At 38.4% G+C, this 16,944-nt stretch overlaps 1 protein-coding gene across 4 annotated transcripts in view; it reads left to right on the top strand.

Moving 5' to 3' along the window:
- LOC104609862 (MraZ) overlaps positions 1–16,944 on the top strand; it is a 127,170-nt gene that overhangs the window by 86,824 nt on the left and 23,402 nt on the right. For 3 of the 4 annotated variants that reach the window (XM_010276265.3, XM_010276264.3, XM_088895917.1), the window contains exons 13-19: positions 3,083–3,176; positions 4,114–4,222; positions 4,629–4,897; positions 5,021–5,148; positions 6,155–6,389; positions 15,325–15,513; positions 15,600–15,886. In XM_010276265.3, the coding sequence (XP_010274567.1) occupies positions 3,083–3,176; positions 4,114–4,222; positions 4,629–4,897; positions 5,021–5,148; positions 6,155–6,389; positions 15,325–15,513; positions 15,600–15,886 (1,311 nt within the window). The remainder of the gene's footprint in view (positions 1–3,082; positions 3,177–4,113; positions 4,223–4,628; positions 4,898–5,020; positions 5,149–6,154; positions 6,390–15,324; positions 15,514–15,599; positions 15,887–16,944) is intronic. The other variant, XM_088895918.1, reaches the window with a different exon arrangement.

Genomic DNA, 16,944 nt, shown 5'->3' with positions numbered 1-16,944 from the left:
CATGAGGAGGTCAACATGTGTCTTCCTCCAGGAATGTATGGGAGAGATATGCAAGGAAAGGTATGTAAAATGAAGAAATCACTTTATGGTCTCAAACAATCTCTTAGAGCTTGGTTTGAGAGATTTAGAGCTGCACTTGTTAAATTCGGCTATGTTCAGACACAGTCAGATCATACTCTGTTTGTAAAGAAAAGTAGATCTCTAGCAGTGTATCTCATTGTGTATGTTGATGACATTATAGTGACTGGTGATGATGCCTCAGGCATTCTGGCCCTTAAGTCTTTCCTCCGTACAGAATTTGGGATTAAGGATCTGGGGGAGTTGAGATACTTCCTTGGCATAGAAGTTGTCAGATCCAAGGATGGGATTCTTATTTCCCAAAGGAAATATATGTCCTTGATTTGTTGTCTGAAACTGGAAAACTGGGTGCAAGACCAGCTGCAACTCCCATTGATATGAGTCACAAACTTTCAGCTTTGGATGGAACTTTGTTGGAAGACAAAGGGGTCTTTTAGAGACTTCTTGGGAAGCTTCTGTATCTGTTCATGACTAGACCAGATATTGCGTATGCTGTCAGTTGCATTAGCCAGTTCATGCATGCTCCTAGAGATACTCATATGGCAGCAGCATAACGGATTTTGTGCTATCTGAAAGGCTCTCCAGGAAAAGGAATTCTATTTACCAAGCATGGTCATCTGAAACTTGAAGCCTATACTGATGCTGATTGGGCTGGAAATATTGATGATAGAAGATCTACTTCAGGGTATTGCAGTCTAGTGGTTGGTAATGTTGTCTCTTGGAGGAGTAAGAAACAATCTGTTGTGGCCCGATCCTCCGCAGAAGCAGAGTATAGAGCCATGGCACATGGAGTCTTGGAATTGTTGTGGCTAAGGTCCCTAATGGAAGAACTTGGGATTGATCATGACAAACCCATGATGTTGTATTGTGATAATCAGGCTGCCATCAACATTGCTCACAACCCGGTACAACATGATTGAACCAAACATATTGAGGTTGATCGACACTTTATTCGAGAAAGAGTCTCCTCCAGTGAAGTGTGTCTTCCATTCATTACTTCTGAAGGACAATTGGCAGATTTTCTCACCAAGGGCATTTCCAAGGCAAGGCTTCAACATGACACTGGCAAGCTGGGCATGATTAACATCTATGCTCAGCTTGAGGGGGAGTGTAGAGGAGATGGGCCGAATGGCCCATAGACTGTCATTTCATGTTATGTTATGTTTCTCTTTGTTATGGGCCTTATTCTGGGCCCATACTCTGTAATGTTTTGTTTTTTGTATTTTTCTGCCCACTCAAGGGCCTCTCTGTAATTTATCAAAGATTAACACCTTAATAAAATGTTTAGAGTGTTAGAGTGAGGTTAAGTTCGAAACTCTCACTCTCTAACACTCATTGCCGCCAGCTCTCTCTCTTCTCTTCCTCTCTTGTTTGTTTAGTTTCTGTTTTGCATCTAATCTCAAACAGTTCCATACATCAAGTGAACTGTTTTCAACTGAGACTTCAAACAAGGGTTTCAGACTTTGAGCCTTTGATCAAAGAATTCTGTGGTTTGGTTCATTGAACTAGGGTTTTGGCTTTGTATTGATTGGTTTATTGGATGTTCGACTTAGGTTTGACTCAAACCAATAAGGAAGCAGACCAATTGATGCTGCTGATCCAACCCAATATATTATACTGGACCGTCCAAACCGATTTGATTAGTTTCGGTTCAGATTGGGTCCAATCCAAAACTGGTTCTTTAACAGCCCTAGTTGTATTGCCATAGTGACTTAGTGAAGACATAATCAAGTGGCCAGTCTGGTTATGCTAGTTCAAGCACAGTAGGCCAAAGACTGGATATAGTAATGCCCTAAATATGAAGAAGACATCATTGAAACTATACGGAACAAATTATCTTGAATGGGATCAATCCACCAATATGTATATTAGTAAAATGAGTAAATTGGAATATCTGACAAGGAGTCTAAGATTATGTCAGAAGATCCCAAAAACTCAAAGTGGGAACAAGAAAATTTGATGGGAGTTCACATCTTCCCCCCACAGAACACACCCCAAAAACGCCCCACATGCACATCTTAGCATGCATTGAGAACATCTCCCGTACTTGTCATTGGGAGATGTTCCCAATACACGGTCGGGATGTGCTGTGGGACATTTTTGGGGCACATTCTGTGGGGGGCAGATGTGACTTCAATTTGATGGTGATGTTGTGGCTTGTTAGCTCTATGCAGCCATACATAAATAGGAATTTGTTTTTGTTCCTCTACTGCTAAAGCAATTTGGGATGAATTCAGAGACATTCACAGGCTTAGGACTCTACCAGAATTTATCATCTGTGCACAGAAGTAAATAATACTTGGCAAGGGGAAAAATTACTTTCCATGTATTATTCATCACTTCAGGCTTTTTGGGAAGAAACTGACTACCATAAAACTACCGATTGGGATACTGATACTGATAGGTAAATGTTTAGCAAGCTGAGAGTAAAGGAATGGTGTTTGAATTTTGAGTATGATCTAACGTGATAGCAGGTCGCAACATTGTCAGTCCCCATCATGCATATGTTCTTGTTTAGTGGGAGGAGAGTTGAATAGCTGCTATGACATTCTCCACAAGCATGGTGCATTATGCACTATTATCTTCTAAGTGGAAGGGGGCCTTTGAGAAGGTTATCAGGTGGATGTAAAAGATGAAGTATTTGACTATTATGGGAAACCAATACTCGTAATTTTTTTATAAAATTTCAATCTTACTCATCAATTAAAAAGATGGAATGATTATATAATTTCAGAAGGTATATGCTCCATAACATACCACCATACGTATAAATGCTTAAAATAAAATAAAGATAATAGCTTTTATGGTATAATAACTGTGATATCTACCATAGAAGCAAGTGTTCAGATCTTGGATTTTTTTTTTCCAGTTCAGAATTTATCACTAGAATTTTATTTTATACATTTATTATCTTGATATCCAATATAGGAAAAAAAACCTCGTCTATAATATCTCTTTCTATCAAATCTCTTGGATTATAATTTTTTTACTTCACTTCTAACAGTGGAGGAGTTGGGGATAGTGGCGGTCATTGTGGAGGGGCAGGCTCCATTACAGGGAAGAAGTGTCCCAAAGGACTTTATGGTACATTCTGCAATGTATGGCTATTTTGAATTTCTTCTTTCATGGCCTTTATTTCATTTATGCCCTATTAATTCTTTTATTATCTCCTTTTTAAATGACTTCTTACTTGAACAATATTAAACTTCAATATTTTAGGTTTTCCATTCCCATGTATTGGTTGTGACAAGGTGTCACCACTGCTCACACAACAAACTAACTGTTAATAAGAGCAGACAATAATCCAAATTACAACTGCTGAATTTCTAGAAAATTCCAAAAATTCCTCCCAATTTCAGATCTACTGATTTGATCAAATTCTGGTAGCACCCAAACCCAACCCGCTACTAGCTTCCCAACCAGAGCAACTAGTGTTTCAATGTTCTTTGATCTGTCTTCAAAAAGTCTTCTATTTCTTTCATTCCAAAGAACCCAGCACACTGCTAAAGGAATGCAGCTCCACATTATCCTTGCTTTCCTGCTTCTGTTTAAGTTTGGCCAGGAAGAGAAGATTTCTGCTGTAGAGCTATGTTGGAAAAACACTCTCCCCAAATAAAGAGAGGTAGAATCTCCAAATGAGCTTTGATGTCTTCCAAGAGTAGAACAGATGAAAGACAATTTCTTTGCCCTCTCAACATAATATGCAGATATTTGCCAGGAAAATCCCTCTGCTCTTTAGATGGTCAGCAGTAAGTATGCTGTCGAAAGCCACTAACCAAGCGAAAGCTTCCATTCTGGGAGGAACTGGATTCCCCCAAATCCCCTCCACTTGATCTTATTGTCCAATCCATTGCTTTCCCTACAGATATTTTTGAGAATTGAGAGTCAACAGTCTTCACTTTCTATTTGAGTCCTTTATCCTCTATTATTTCCCTTTTTTTTCCTTTTTCCTTTCTTCTTGGTGCTTAATTGGATATTTAGACAAGAATTGGCTCCAATTTAATGTCTTTTTTTCTGCCTGAAACATATTCTCAGGAATGCCCTGTTGGGACTTACAAAGATATTGAAGGCTCTGATGTATCTCTTTGCATTCCTTGCTCTCTTGAGTACTTACCGCACCGTGCGGAATTTATATATGTACGAGGTAATTCTGCAATGGAATCCATTTTCTTGTAAGGTAGTCAGTTGGGCACATGCTCAAAAGTGCACTTTTGAAAAGAGAAAATTTCCTTTATTTTAGGTATATTCAAATTACTACCCCTTCTTTTAATCAGAAACATGATTGACAGAGTTTTATTCATATGGTGAATGAACAAAATCTCCTGGAGTGCTGTTTGAGATTACAGGAGACATGTACAGCAGCTAAAAATTGGTAAACCAGTCTCATGAATTTACATGAGAATCTTATATATTAGCCTTTGTGCCTGGAACCCCCTAAACCACATCAGACCTACCTACACCATCCCTTGTCAAGGAGAATTACTACCTTTTGCCTTTTATTTTATTCAATCTTTTCCTTGTCTCATGCATCGTGTTGACTATAACTGCAGGAGGAGTTACTCAGCCATCTTGCCCATATAAATGCGTATCTGACAAGTATAGGATGCCAAATTGTTATACACCTCTTGAAGAGCTTGTATATACATTTGGAGGGCCATGGACCTTTGCCCTTACCCTGTCATTCATTCTGGTGCTTCTAACTCTTTTATTAACTACTTTGAGAATTAAATTAGTTGGACCAGATTATCCCTATCATACTGCAGATTCTATGGAACACCACAATCATCACCAATTGCCCTATCTCCTTTCCCTAGCAGAGGTATATTCTATAACTTCATACAGGCCACCTCTTTTGAAGTTTCTCCATTTCTTGGAATAGAACAGTATGCTAATGGTATCATGTAATGAGACTCTTGTACTTGATGCATGCATTAAAACCCAGGTGCGTGGAACGAGCAGAGCAGAAGAAACTCAAAGCCATGTGCATAGAATGTACTTCATGGGTCCCAATACCTTCAGAGAACCATGGCATCTTCCTTACTCTCCACCTGATGCAATAATTGAGATTGTGTAAGGAATCATTTCAACTTCTAGGGAGTGGAATGAATTCATAAATATAATAAAATGAAGGGATGGTACAAGGTACTGTAAGAGCAACTATATATCTATACCTAAGCACATGCAATGGGGCCTGATCTATTCAAACAATAGGCATTCCTGAATATCATTTATTTTAGCCTGTCATCAATAGAGAAGAAAGAAATAGCAAGAAAGATAAATCAAAGAGAAAAGAGAACATATTTAATGCAGTTTGCCTCTATAGCCTACTCTTAGAGTTTAGAGGACAATTTCTCAGCATATTGTTGTGTTTATTAACCTAGCTTCTAAGCTTTGTTTGATGGTTGAAACAAGTTAGTAATTTAAAAAGGTATACCTATGCTTATTTTATCAATTCACAGAATATCATTCTATGTTTTCACATATTTAACAATGTTTCCGTTATTTATATAATTTTTATTGTATTTCTATATGATATATTCAACATTTCCGACATGGCTAATATTTCCACTGACACTGACATTCTAAACCTTGGATGAGATAGAGAACAAGAAGAAAAAGGTATACAAATTTAACATGGTTCAGCTTTGTATCCTACATTGTTAGGAGAGGGGGGGGCTAGATCCATTATACTAGAAAAATAACTGAAGATACATTCATGAAAATCCAGCCATCTCATTCACTCTCTCAACCATAACCTGAACCAATCATGGCTTAAACAAGCCTCCAATACATAATACATTGAAATCATAGAATAGCCACCATACAAAGCTAGAATTACACTTTAATCTTTGCATAAGGAACCACTTTACAAAATACACCCTTGTATTCTCCAAAATAGCCATCTGATGGAACTTTCTTTCTAATGATTCTTCAGTGTTTAAAAGAACAACCTTGTTCAAACAGCTTGCTTATCAGTTCATGATGCCCTCTTTAGCATACATACATACATATACAGTGGAAGTCTCTTGTTATTTCCTTTCATATGCCCTACAATTCATTTAAAATCCCTTGACAGGTATGAAGATGCTTTCAACAGATTTATTGATGAGATTAACTCTGTTGCTGCATATGAGTGGTGGGAAGGGTCAGTGCACAGCATACTTTCAGTGCTTGCTTATCCTTGTGCCTGGTCTTGGAAACAATGGCGTCGGAGAAATAAGATTCATCGCCTTCAGGAATATGTGAAATCAGAATATGATCATTCATGTCTTCGTTCTTGCAGATCACGAGCTCTGTACAAAGGGATGAAGGTTCGGCTGATAATGCCCCTCTTTCCAACAAATTAAATATCAAATAGTTTTCTATAAGTATGTAAATTGCTTTTAGATTTTGATTGATGAATGCTAAATTGAAGCATTTGGTGCATTACTATTAGATATTCTTTATCAAATAAACAACTTGAGACACAAAAATGCATTTAATCCTGCCATAATTATCTTTTTGATATCGTCAGATATAATTGTTATGATTATTTTTCACCATCGCCCACACGTAAATAACTTAATACAGCTATAATTGTCCCACGTTTTATGGACACATGAGAGGAATGAAATGATAAAATCTTCCTAAACAAGACAAAACCTAAGATGTGATGATAGATTTTATCAACATTAAAGTCACCCACAGGTTGTGCAACAGAGATGAGTATAGATATTGCACTATTGCTTACATGATCATCTACAGATAGGCACTAGGCAGTTTAGAAGGAGTCTGGATCTGCTGAGCTTGATGGGTTGAACCCTGGGCTGTTTAACTATTGAGAACCCTGGGCTATTTATAGAGAGGTAGCATCTCGTGCCTCTCTAAGGGATGCTTGTAAAGTTTTATCTTAAAGATTAATAAAAGTTCATTTTATTCACCCAAAAAAACTATTGAGAACAATCCAGATCATCACCATACAGGGAGCAGTTTTAATGGTGGGAAAAGATAGATTCATTGGGATGTCTTCCGCAGTCACTGGATTTTGTAATTTACTTTTCAACGAAATAAATAAAAATTAACTAAAAGCAAATACAAAATTTTTAAACCCCTATGAACCCCCTTCCTCTCCCCCCCCCCCCCTCTCTCCTTTGCTTCCTCCACCACTGCCACTTTTTGATATAGTGGATTTCTGCTCCTCCTCCTGTAGGCATAGGCAACAGGCTGAACCACATTAAATTTCTGTGTGTTCTTGAGTTGCTGAGTTTTTTGTTTCTATATTTGCCAATCATTCTAGATCTTGGGTTTGCTGCAACAATTCTCTTTTTCTTTAGTTCTTATTTTCTTTTTCCTTTGTTTTGTCCTTCTAGCAAGCCAATACATTCAAATATTAAACAGTCCAGATGATTCAGATATTTATGAAGGGCGATCAATTACCAAAATCGATATAACTGTTTTGAAATGGTAAAAAACTGATCTTATCATTCCATTGCCAACCAGCATATTTATACAGTAAGCTGCTGCAATAAATAGAAAACATCATCCTAAATCAATCCCTATAATTAAGGGACTAACTATTTTAATCCCCATATTTAAGGGATTATACTCTTCCACAATCCTAGGAATACATATTCACACATTCCTATTTTTACACAACTACCAAATATAGATGCTAACTACCAAATATGCATCTACACCAGTAACCCCACGTTTTCCAACACTCCCCGTCAAGCTGGTGAATAGAGATCCTCCATTCCCAGCTTGGCTACAATTCTACGAAAGTCTGTACTATTGAGCCCTTTCGTAAGTACATCGGCCAGTTGTCCTTTTGTAGATACATAGGGAGTGCAAATCAACTTGCTGTCCAGTTTCTCTTTTATAAAGTGTCGATCAATTTCAATGTGCTTCGTCTTGTCATGTTGAACAGGATTGTGAACGATATTGATGGCTGACTTGTTGTCACAATATAGTTTCATAGGCTCTTCTCGTGGAATCTTCAAGTCTTCTAAAATTATCTTCAACCAGAGTAATTCACACACTCCTTGTGCCATAGCCCTGAACTCTGCCTCTGCACTCAACCGAGCCACTACATTTTGCTTCTTACTCCTCCAAGTGACTAAGTTTCCTCCCAAGAAGGTACAGTAACCAGAAGTGGACCGTCTATCTACTGGAGATCCTGCATAATCGGCATCAGTATATGCTTCAAGAGCCAGTCCCCCATTCCTTCTGAATAAAATTCCTTTCCCTAGATTGGCTTTCAAAAAATGCAGAATTCGATGAGCAGCCTGTAGATGAACTTCTTTAGGATTATGCATAAACTGACTTATTACACTTACAACATATGCAATATCCAGCCGTGTATGTGCAAGATAAATGAGTTTTCCAACCAGTCTTTGGAACATCTCCTTGTCTACACTTGCATTCTCGCTGGATTCTCCAAGTTTATGATTGGGATCTATAGGCGTGGAAGCTGGTTTACATGCCATATTTCCTGTTTCTCTCAAAAGATCAACAACATACTTTTGTTGAGAGATAAAGATGCCTTGTTTAGATTGTGCAACTTCAATTCCGAGAAAATACTTTAGTCTCCCCAAGTCTTTTATCTTAAATTCTCTGGCCAGGCAGTTTTTCAATGCTTCCTTCTCCTTTTTATCATTCCCAATAACGATTATATCGTCCACATAGACTAATAGAGCAGTAACTACCCCTGAGGCTGTGTGTTTGAGAAACAATGTGTGGTCACCTTGACTTTGCTTGTAACCTATACTAAGCATCACCTTTGTAAACCTTTCAAACCATGCTCTCGGAGACTGTTTGAGATCGTATAGTGCTTTCTTCAACCTACAAACTTTGTACCCTTTAATGCCTTCTCCAAAACCCGGTGGAATGTCCATGTATATCTCCTCTTCTAGATCACCATGGAGAAACACATTCTTTACATCAAACTGTTGCAAATCCCAATTATAGTTAGCAGCCAAAGACAACAACACCCTTATTGTATTCATTTTAGCTATTGGGGCAAAAGTCTCCTGATAATCTACCCTATAAGTCTGTGTATATCCCTTGGCTACCAGTCGTGCTTTGTACCTTTCTAATGACCCATCAGATTTGTACTTAATCGTGAACACCCATGTACATCCTACAACCTTCTTGTTTCTCGTTAGATCCACAACTTCCCACGTGTTGTTCTTTTCTAGTGCCTCCATTTCCACTCTCATGGCTTTTCTCCACTCCTTATTAGAAAGTGCCTCAGCTAGAGTATTAGGAATTGGATGGTGTTAAGGCTGGCTAGAAAACTTTTATGGGGTTCAGAGAATCTTTGGAACGACACAGATTTGGCTAAAGGGTACAATGGGCATTTGGTACATTCTCTGGTTCCTTTTCTCGGGGCAATAGGTAGGTCATACTCATACTCAGACTGTGAAGGTACAAGTTCAGGTTCTGAACATCCCTCGGTTCTAGGATTAGGAATTGAATCTTGGACTTGCACAAGTTGAGGATCTGGATTTCTTCTCCTAGAGTAAACCTGCATATATCTCACATCATCATGCACATCATTGGTGGGGTTAATAGTGTCTAGATTTGGTTCAATAGTCGGGTTGTTTGACTCTTGTTGAGGCTCGGAAATATGGGGCTCAGAGGAATGTGACTCAAAAGGATGTGATTCTTGACAGTTGGATGACTGTGTGGAGGGTAATACATCTAGGGAGAGTAGATCCAAGGCCTTATCTTCCATTAATGAGGGCTCCCTCTAAAGATAAGGTTGAGTGAAAAAGGATTGTCTCTCCTCAAACGTGACATCGATGGAGGTGTAGAATTTTCTGGTGGCTGGATGATAACACTTGTAACCTTTCTGAGTTGGGGAATATCCCAAGAAGACACACCTGATTGCTCGTGGATCTAATTTTCCCTTATTATGGACATGAACAAAGGCAGTGCAACCAAAAATTCTTGGTGTGAGATTATTTGAGGTTCGAATATCAGGGTAGAATTGAGAGAGGACTTGTATTGAGCTTCGGTTGTCAAGAACTTAAGATGGTAGTCTATTTATGGTGTATGCAGTGGTAAGGACAGCTTCCCCCCAATATTGTTTTGGGACCCAATTTTGAAAGAGAAAGGCTTGGGTGGTTTGCAATAGATGGCCATTTTTCCTCTCAAATACCCCATTCTTTTGGAGAGTGTTAACATAGGAGGATTCATGCACAATGCCTTCTTTCTGGAAAAATGGGGACAAATTCTGATTAAAATAATATGTAGCATTATCAGATCGAAACCTTTTAATTTTCACACCAAACTGAGTTTGGACCATGTTATGGAAGTTGGGAAGAATGGTGCCCACATCAGATTTAGACTTAAGAAGAAAAATCCATGTGACCCTAGTGCAATCGTCAATCAAGGTGACGAACCATCTAGAACCAGTAATGTTGGGAATTTGAGAAGGGCCCCATATATCCGAATGAATCAAATAAAAAGGGATTGAAGATCTTTTATTGCTGATTGGGAAAAATACCCTTTTGTGTTTAGCAAATTCACAAACTTCACAATGAAAGGTTTCAACATCAATCCCTTTAAACAAGGAAGGAAACATTGTTTTTAAAACAGAAAATGAAGGATGACCGAAACGAAAGTGATGACGCCAAATTAAATCTTTATTGGAGGTAGATAAGAATGACTCGTGTGTGACATGCATAACAGTGTGAGATGGTTTGCTGGTTGCTTCAAGGTAGTAGAGTCCCATCCCTTTTCTTAGCAAGTCCAATCTTCTTCCCCGAAACCTGGTCCTAAAATACACAGTAAGAAGGAAAGAACACAACATTGTAGTTCACATCCTGGGTGAGTTTATGTATAGAGATAAGGCTAGTGGATAACTTAGGAACACGAAGCACATTTTTAAGTAATAGGGATAGAGTAATCTAAATATTTCCAGTTCCTGCCACTGTGGTGAAAGAACCATCAGCAACAGAAATTTTCCTACTACTAGGACAGGGTGTATAGGTGAGAAAATGTAGTGAAGAGGGTATCATGTGGTCAGTAGCTCCAAAATCAAGAATCCATGGAAAAACACTAGCCGAGACATGTAATCCTAGAGATAAAGACTCACCCGAGAGAGCAAGAGAGGGAGAACCACTTCCTGGTTTCAAGGATCCCAGGAAACCCCTTAGTCTTTCAATTTCTTCATCATTAAATAGCCCCTGACTTGAGTGCTCTTGTTGCGGGATTGTGGAGACGTTATGGGCCTGTTGAACTACTTTCGAAACTCCTCGATTGCCCCATTCCTTGTTGGATGTGGGAGGTTTCCCATGAAGTTTCCAACAGCGATCTTTTGTGTGTCTGGGCTTCTTGCAATAGGTGCACCAGAGGTTATCGTTAGAGTCACGGGTGGTTGTGTCACGAGTCAAGTTGTGATTGTTCTCACCCTTTGAACCACGGTAATTTCCTTCCCTTGTCACCATAGCAGAACCTTCGGGATCTTTAGGCTCAAGCATGATTCCACGACGGCTTTCCTCAGCTCTGACAAGGGCTATAACTTCATTCAATGGAGGCACTTCTTCTTTGCCGAGAATTTGTATTCGGACCTGATCAAATTCAGCATTCAGTCCGACCAAAAAATCATACACCCTATCTCTTTCAATAAAATTCTTCAAGATCACAGCTTCATCGGGGCACTTTGTCTCAAGAACCTGATAATGATCAAGCTCATGCCACAAATTTTGCAGCAGATTTGCATACTCTGTAATGCTTCTGCTCCCTTGTTTGGCCGCCACTGTCTTCACTTTGACCTCATAGACACGAGCAGCGTCATGGGCTTTGGAATAGGTTTGTCGGACAGCGTCCCAAATAGCCCTTGCAGAGGGAAGAAACATACAAGTATCGCTAATCTCGGGTGTCATTGAACTCCACAACCATGACATAATCATGGAGTCTTCTGTCCCAAGCATCAAAATTTGGCTCGCCCAATTTTGGTCCTGTTCCAAGAAGGTGACTAATTTTTCCTTTTCCCTTCAAATAGGTACGCACTAGTTGTGACCACTTCAAATAGTTCTGGCCATTCAGTCTATATGTTGCCTGAATATTCTGCAAATCACCAGTATGAGGATGAGAATTAGTTTCTCCTTCATCAGTTTGGACGGGAGCACTTATTGCAGTCACGTCAAACATTGTCAATGGAGGAAGAGAAACACTGCTGATTACAGATCAGCACTAAAGGCCAGAAAAACACGAAAAAAAAAAAAAAACTGGCAATGAAGGCCAGAAAAGCAGGGGAAAGATTTGGCAATGAAGGCCGGAGAAAAAAAAAATCTCAAGGTTGGCAAACCTAGAGCTCTGATACCATGTTTTGAAATGGTAAAAAACTGATCTTATCATTCCATTGCCAACCGGCATATTTATACAGTAAGCTGCTGTAATAATTAGAAAACATCTTCCTAAATCAATCCCTATAATTAAGGGACTAACTATTTTAATCCCATATTTAAGGGATTATACTCTTCCACAATCCTAGGAATACATATTCACACATTCCTATTTTTACACAACTACCAAATATAGATGCTAACTACCAAATATGCATCTACACCATTAACCCCATGTTTTCCAACAATAACCATAACAGATTATGGTAAGGCACTATTACAAGACTACGGTAGTTTTTCTCACAAGGGAGCTGGATGCAAAAGTGTATTGGTCTAGGAGGTCAGCAAATGCTTTAGCTGACTACCTAGCAAAACAAGGGGTGAATCGGGAGTTTTTGTTTTGTGCAGTGTCGTAAGCTTTTTGTTATTCAGGGGTCACCTTTTACTTTGGAAGGTGACAGTTGTTTCTTATGGTTTTATCTAATGAAAGTTACCGTTTCCTATCAAAAAAAAAAAAAAAGACTACAGTAGTTTTTCTCCCCCTTCATTCAACACTACCTGTAATTAATCACAAAATATTCTAGGAGAGAAGAAAGGAAGAGAGGAGAAGGGAAGGAGACAACGAACAGAATGAAGGAAAATTGAATGGTTTAGTGGCGGCTCCCACTTCACATTAATATAATAATAATAAAATAAATAATTAAAGAGTGGTCCTTGGAAGAAAGAAAATGACAAGAAACCCCCTGTGCCTGAAATATTCATAAAAACACCCCTTACAACACTCCCCTTATGTTGGGTTGTAGATATCATGCATACCCAACTTTTGATACATAACTTTTCATGGCGCAGGGTATTCAGTCCTTTTGTAAGGACATCCACCACTTGTTCCCTTGGTTCAACAAAAGGTATACAAATTTCACCCCTTTCCCCTTTTTCACAAATGAAGTGCTTGTGAATCTCAATGTGTTTGGTCCACTCATTGAGAACTGGATTATGAGTAATACAGATAGTGGCCTTGTTATCACAATACAATGACATAGGATCTGAATTCCATATACCCAACTCATTTAGGAGGTTTTTCAACCACAACAATTTTGCAACTCCTTGAGACATAGCTCTATACTCAGATTCTGCACTTGACTTTGTCATCACAGACTGTTTCTTACTTCTCCAAGTGACTAAATTTCCTCCTACAAAAGTGCAGTAACCAGTAGTAAACCTATCATCAATAGAACCTGCCCAGTCAATGTTAGTATAGCCTTTTACTTTGTGTGACCATGCTTGGTAAAGAGGAGGCCCCTTCCTGGGTGCTTCTTTAAGTAAGCTAGAACCCTCTCAACAACCTTGAAGTGAGTAGGTCTAGGTGAGTGCATACACTGGCTCAGAACACTCACTACCAAGGCAATATCCTGCGAAGGCATGAAAAGGTATAACATCCTCCCAATGAGTCTTTGATATTGATGAACATCTAGAACTGTCTAACTCTCACAATTTCCAGGTTTATGACTTGGATCCACAGGAGTATCGATTAGTTTACACTCTAGTTTCCATGTATCCTTTAACAGATCAAGGATATACCTTGGGAGATAAAATACCCTTGTCAGACCGAGCTACTTTAATACCAAGGAAAATATTTCATAGGTCCAAGATCTTTTACTTCAAATTGTGAAGCAAAAAATTTCTTCAACTCTTGAATTTCTTCCTCCCAATTTCCTGTAATCACAATATCATCCACATATACAATCAGAATAGCAACCAGCTCACCTCTTCCTTTTACAATGTATTATCAGCTTGGCACTGTACAAAACCAATTTGTTGGACAATACTATTGAACCTCTCAAACCATGCCCTGGGGATTGCTTCAAGCCATATAAGGATTTCTTCAAACGACATACTTTATCCTCACTACCCTTTACCTGAAATCCAGGAGGCTGAACCGTATATACTTTCTCATTGAGATCACCATTCAAGAACGTATTCTTTACATCCAATTGACGAAGATGCAAAGAGAAATGACCTAGATATTTAGGGGATAGTTCTTATACTAGAAAAATGGGCCATACATTTATGATCATGTAACTGAATTAATTTTGGATTTCAAGATCCACCTAATGAGACCACCAAAGCATAATTGTGAGGGCGACGCGTAGGCAACAAGGTGCCCTTGGAGGCTTGCCTTGCCTAATCGCCAAGCAGTTTTCTATAGTGTGTTATAAAAAACTTTTATATTCTTAATTTTTTTAGGTTATAATTATAAAATAGACAATTTTAAACTAAATTATTCATTTTGTGTGTTTATATACTAATTTCTTTTTATTATTTTCTTATTTGTTAGGGTTTAAACAACACAAACATTGCTAAATGCTATATTGAACCCTCAAAGACTTCAAAACCTGAACCAATAAGTAAGGAAGAACATAAAATGCTGTCCAATCAACACATTTTCTTCTTTTCTTTTCTTTTCTTTTCTTTTCTTCTTTTCCTGTAACAGAAATAGCGGTTCAGCCCCTATATTTTTTGAATTTTCTTTTCTTTCTTCTTTTTCCTCTCGTGAATATGTTGGAATATGTTGATTTTCTGTACTTCAACATGAAGTTTATACTTTTCTTATGAAAATAATGGATATTTATTAAGGAAATATGATTATGGAACCTAGGGAACTACCCAAGGATACATGTTTTTACTTAAAAAAATCCACCGCCTAGGCGCCCCCTGTCGCCTAGCCTCGCCTTGGCGCCTTGAAAACTATGCATAAAAGGTAACTCCCTCCCTCTCCTCCATTTCTGTGTATCATACATGTGGAAGCTTCTTCCTTCCCTGCCTTTTGTGAATATATATCCACATTTAAAAAAAAGACTCCCCTCAAGTATTGTGAATTGTCATTTGTTCTTCCTCTGTCATGTAACAAATGCAGGTTGGAGCAACACCAGACTTAATGGTTGCATATATTGATTTCTTCCTTGGTGGTGATGAGAGACGATTAGATGCAGCCTCCAGCATACAGAAGAGATTCCCTATGTGCATTATTTTTGGTGGGGATGGTAGCTACATGTCACCATACAATCTTCATAGTGATATGTTGTTGTCTAATCTTCTCAGTCAGGTATTAATCTTGCTTTTCTTCTATTTCGTAGGTATTAGTAATATCAATTAAATAAATCACCTCACATGTAGAAAATATTTTACCAGCACATCCCTACAGAAATCTGGAATCGCTTTGTTGCTGGTTTGAATGCTCAGTTGAGGACGGTGAGACAGGGATCAATCCGTTCTGCTCTACTTCCCGTTATGAATTGGATAAATAGCCATGGAAATCTCCAACTTGAGTTCCACGGTGTTAGAATCGAGTTGGGATGGTTCCAGGCCACTGCTTCTGGTTATTACCAGCTGGGTATCTTGGTAGCGGTTGGTACTTATTCTCTCCACAACATTAGCCAGTCTGATTCATTGGATACCAGTTATGGTGACCGTCAAAGGTACTTATGAATCGTGCCATTAAGATTTTTCAAAGTAGAGAACTTAGACATGGTTTATTATACAGTTCTTATAGCATCTTATTCCTTTTTATTCATAAGCTCTTAATATACTGTATTGTTTTGGGCAGAAAAAGTTGCCTGGAATTGTTGCTATAACTATACATCTGTTCCCAAAGACAAGATGTAACAAGAATTTCAAACTTTTTTTTAATCCCCAAAATTTACTCTTGGTGGAGGAGTGGCCACTGTGGATTTTATTAATATAATCTAAGTGGGAAAAACCTAGGAGGGGGGGGGGACATAAAAACCTTACCCTTCAAAGAAGCTATACAAAGGGCCATCAGATCATATAAATAAAGGCATCTGATGCACCGTAAATTATCTAAGTCTAAAAAAGGGTAAACCAAAATCATCATTACTTAAAAGACACTGAATGCTGGAAGGTAAAACAAGAATTTTGAACTTGGACTAGGAAGAAAAGAAAAAAAATAGAAAAAGGGCATTGCTATTTTAATATTAAGTATCATCAACAGAGACAGAAGACTTGATCTTAATTTTTGGCTTTTTATCTAGAGAGAATCTCATTATTATTTATTGACGACTTGGCAAATAAAATAATATTTAATAGTTTTTTTTTGCTGAGCTCATTACATTTGAACAGATGTATGATAAAGAGATTGAGACATTGGCAAGGGATGGGAGCTCACCTTCTTGCTTGAAGGGTTTGAATTGAAGGGGTGACATCTCCCTTGCAGGTGAAGGTAACTCTCAACATGCAAGAAAAGAAGGGGATGGATCAGAGTCATAGATATGCTGCCCTTACTAAATTCTTCTTTTTAAGGTGGATCTCTAGGGGCTAGGAGCTAATTGAGAACTCAGTTGAGATAAGTTTTTTAGCCCATTGGAGGAGCACAGAAGGGGGTTTTAACCAGTTGGAGGATAGCACTTTTCAGACCTCTGAAGTCTGAAAATGTTGCTTTTTAGGTGCCACCTATGTTTGGGTTGGGTCTGATTAGCAGATCTGAAACCCAATTTCAGATCTAAATAGAAAAGAGCCT

This window comes from Nelumbo nucifera, chromosome 1 (genome assembly GCF_055504915.1).
Source record: "Nelumbo nucifera cultivar China Antique chromosome 1, China Antique-T2T, whole genome shotgun sequence".
Lineage (NCBI taxonomy): Eukaryota > Viridiplantae > Streptophyta > Magnoliopsida > Proteales > Nelumbonaceae > Nelumbo > Nelumbo nucifera.
This window is presented reverse-complemented; position numbering and strand designations above follow the sequence as displayed.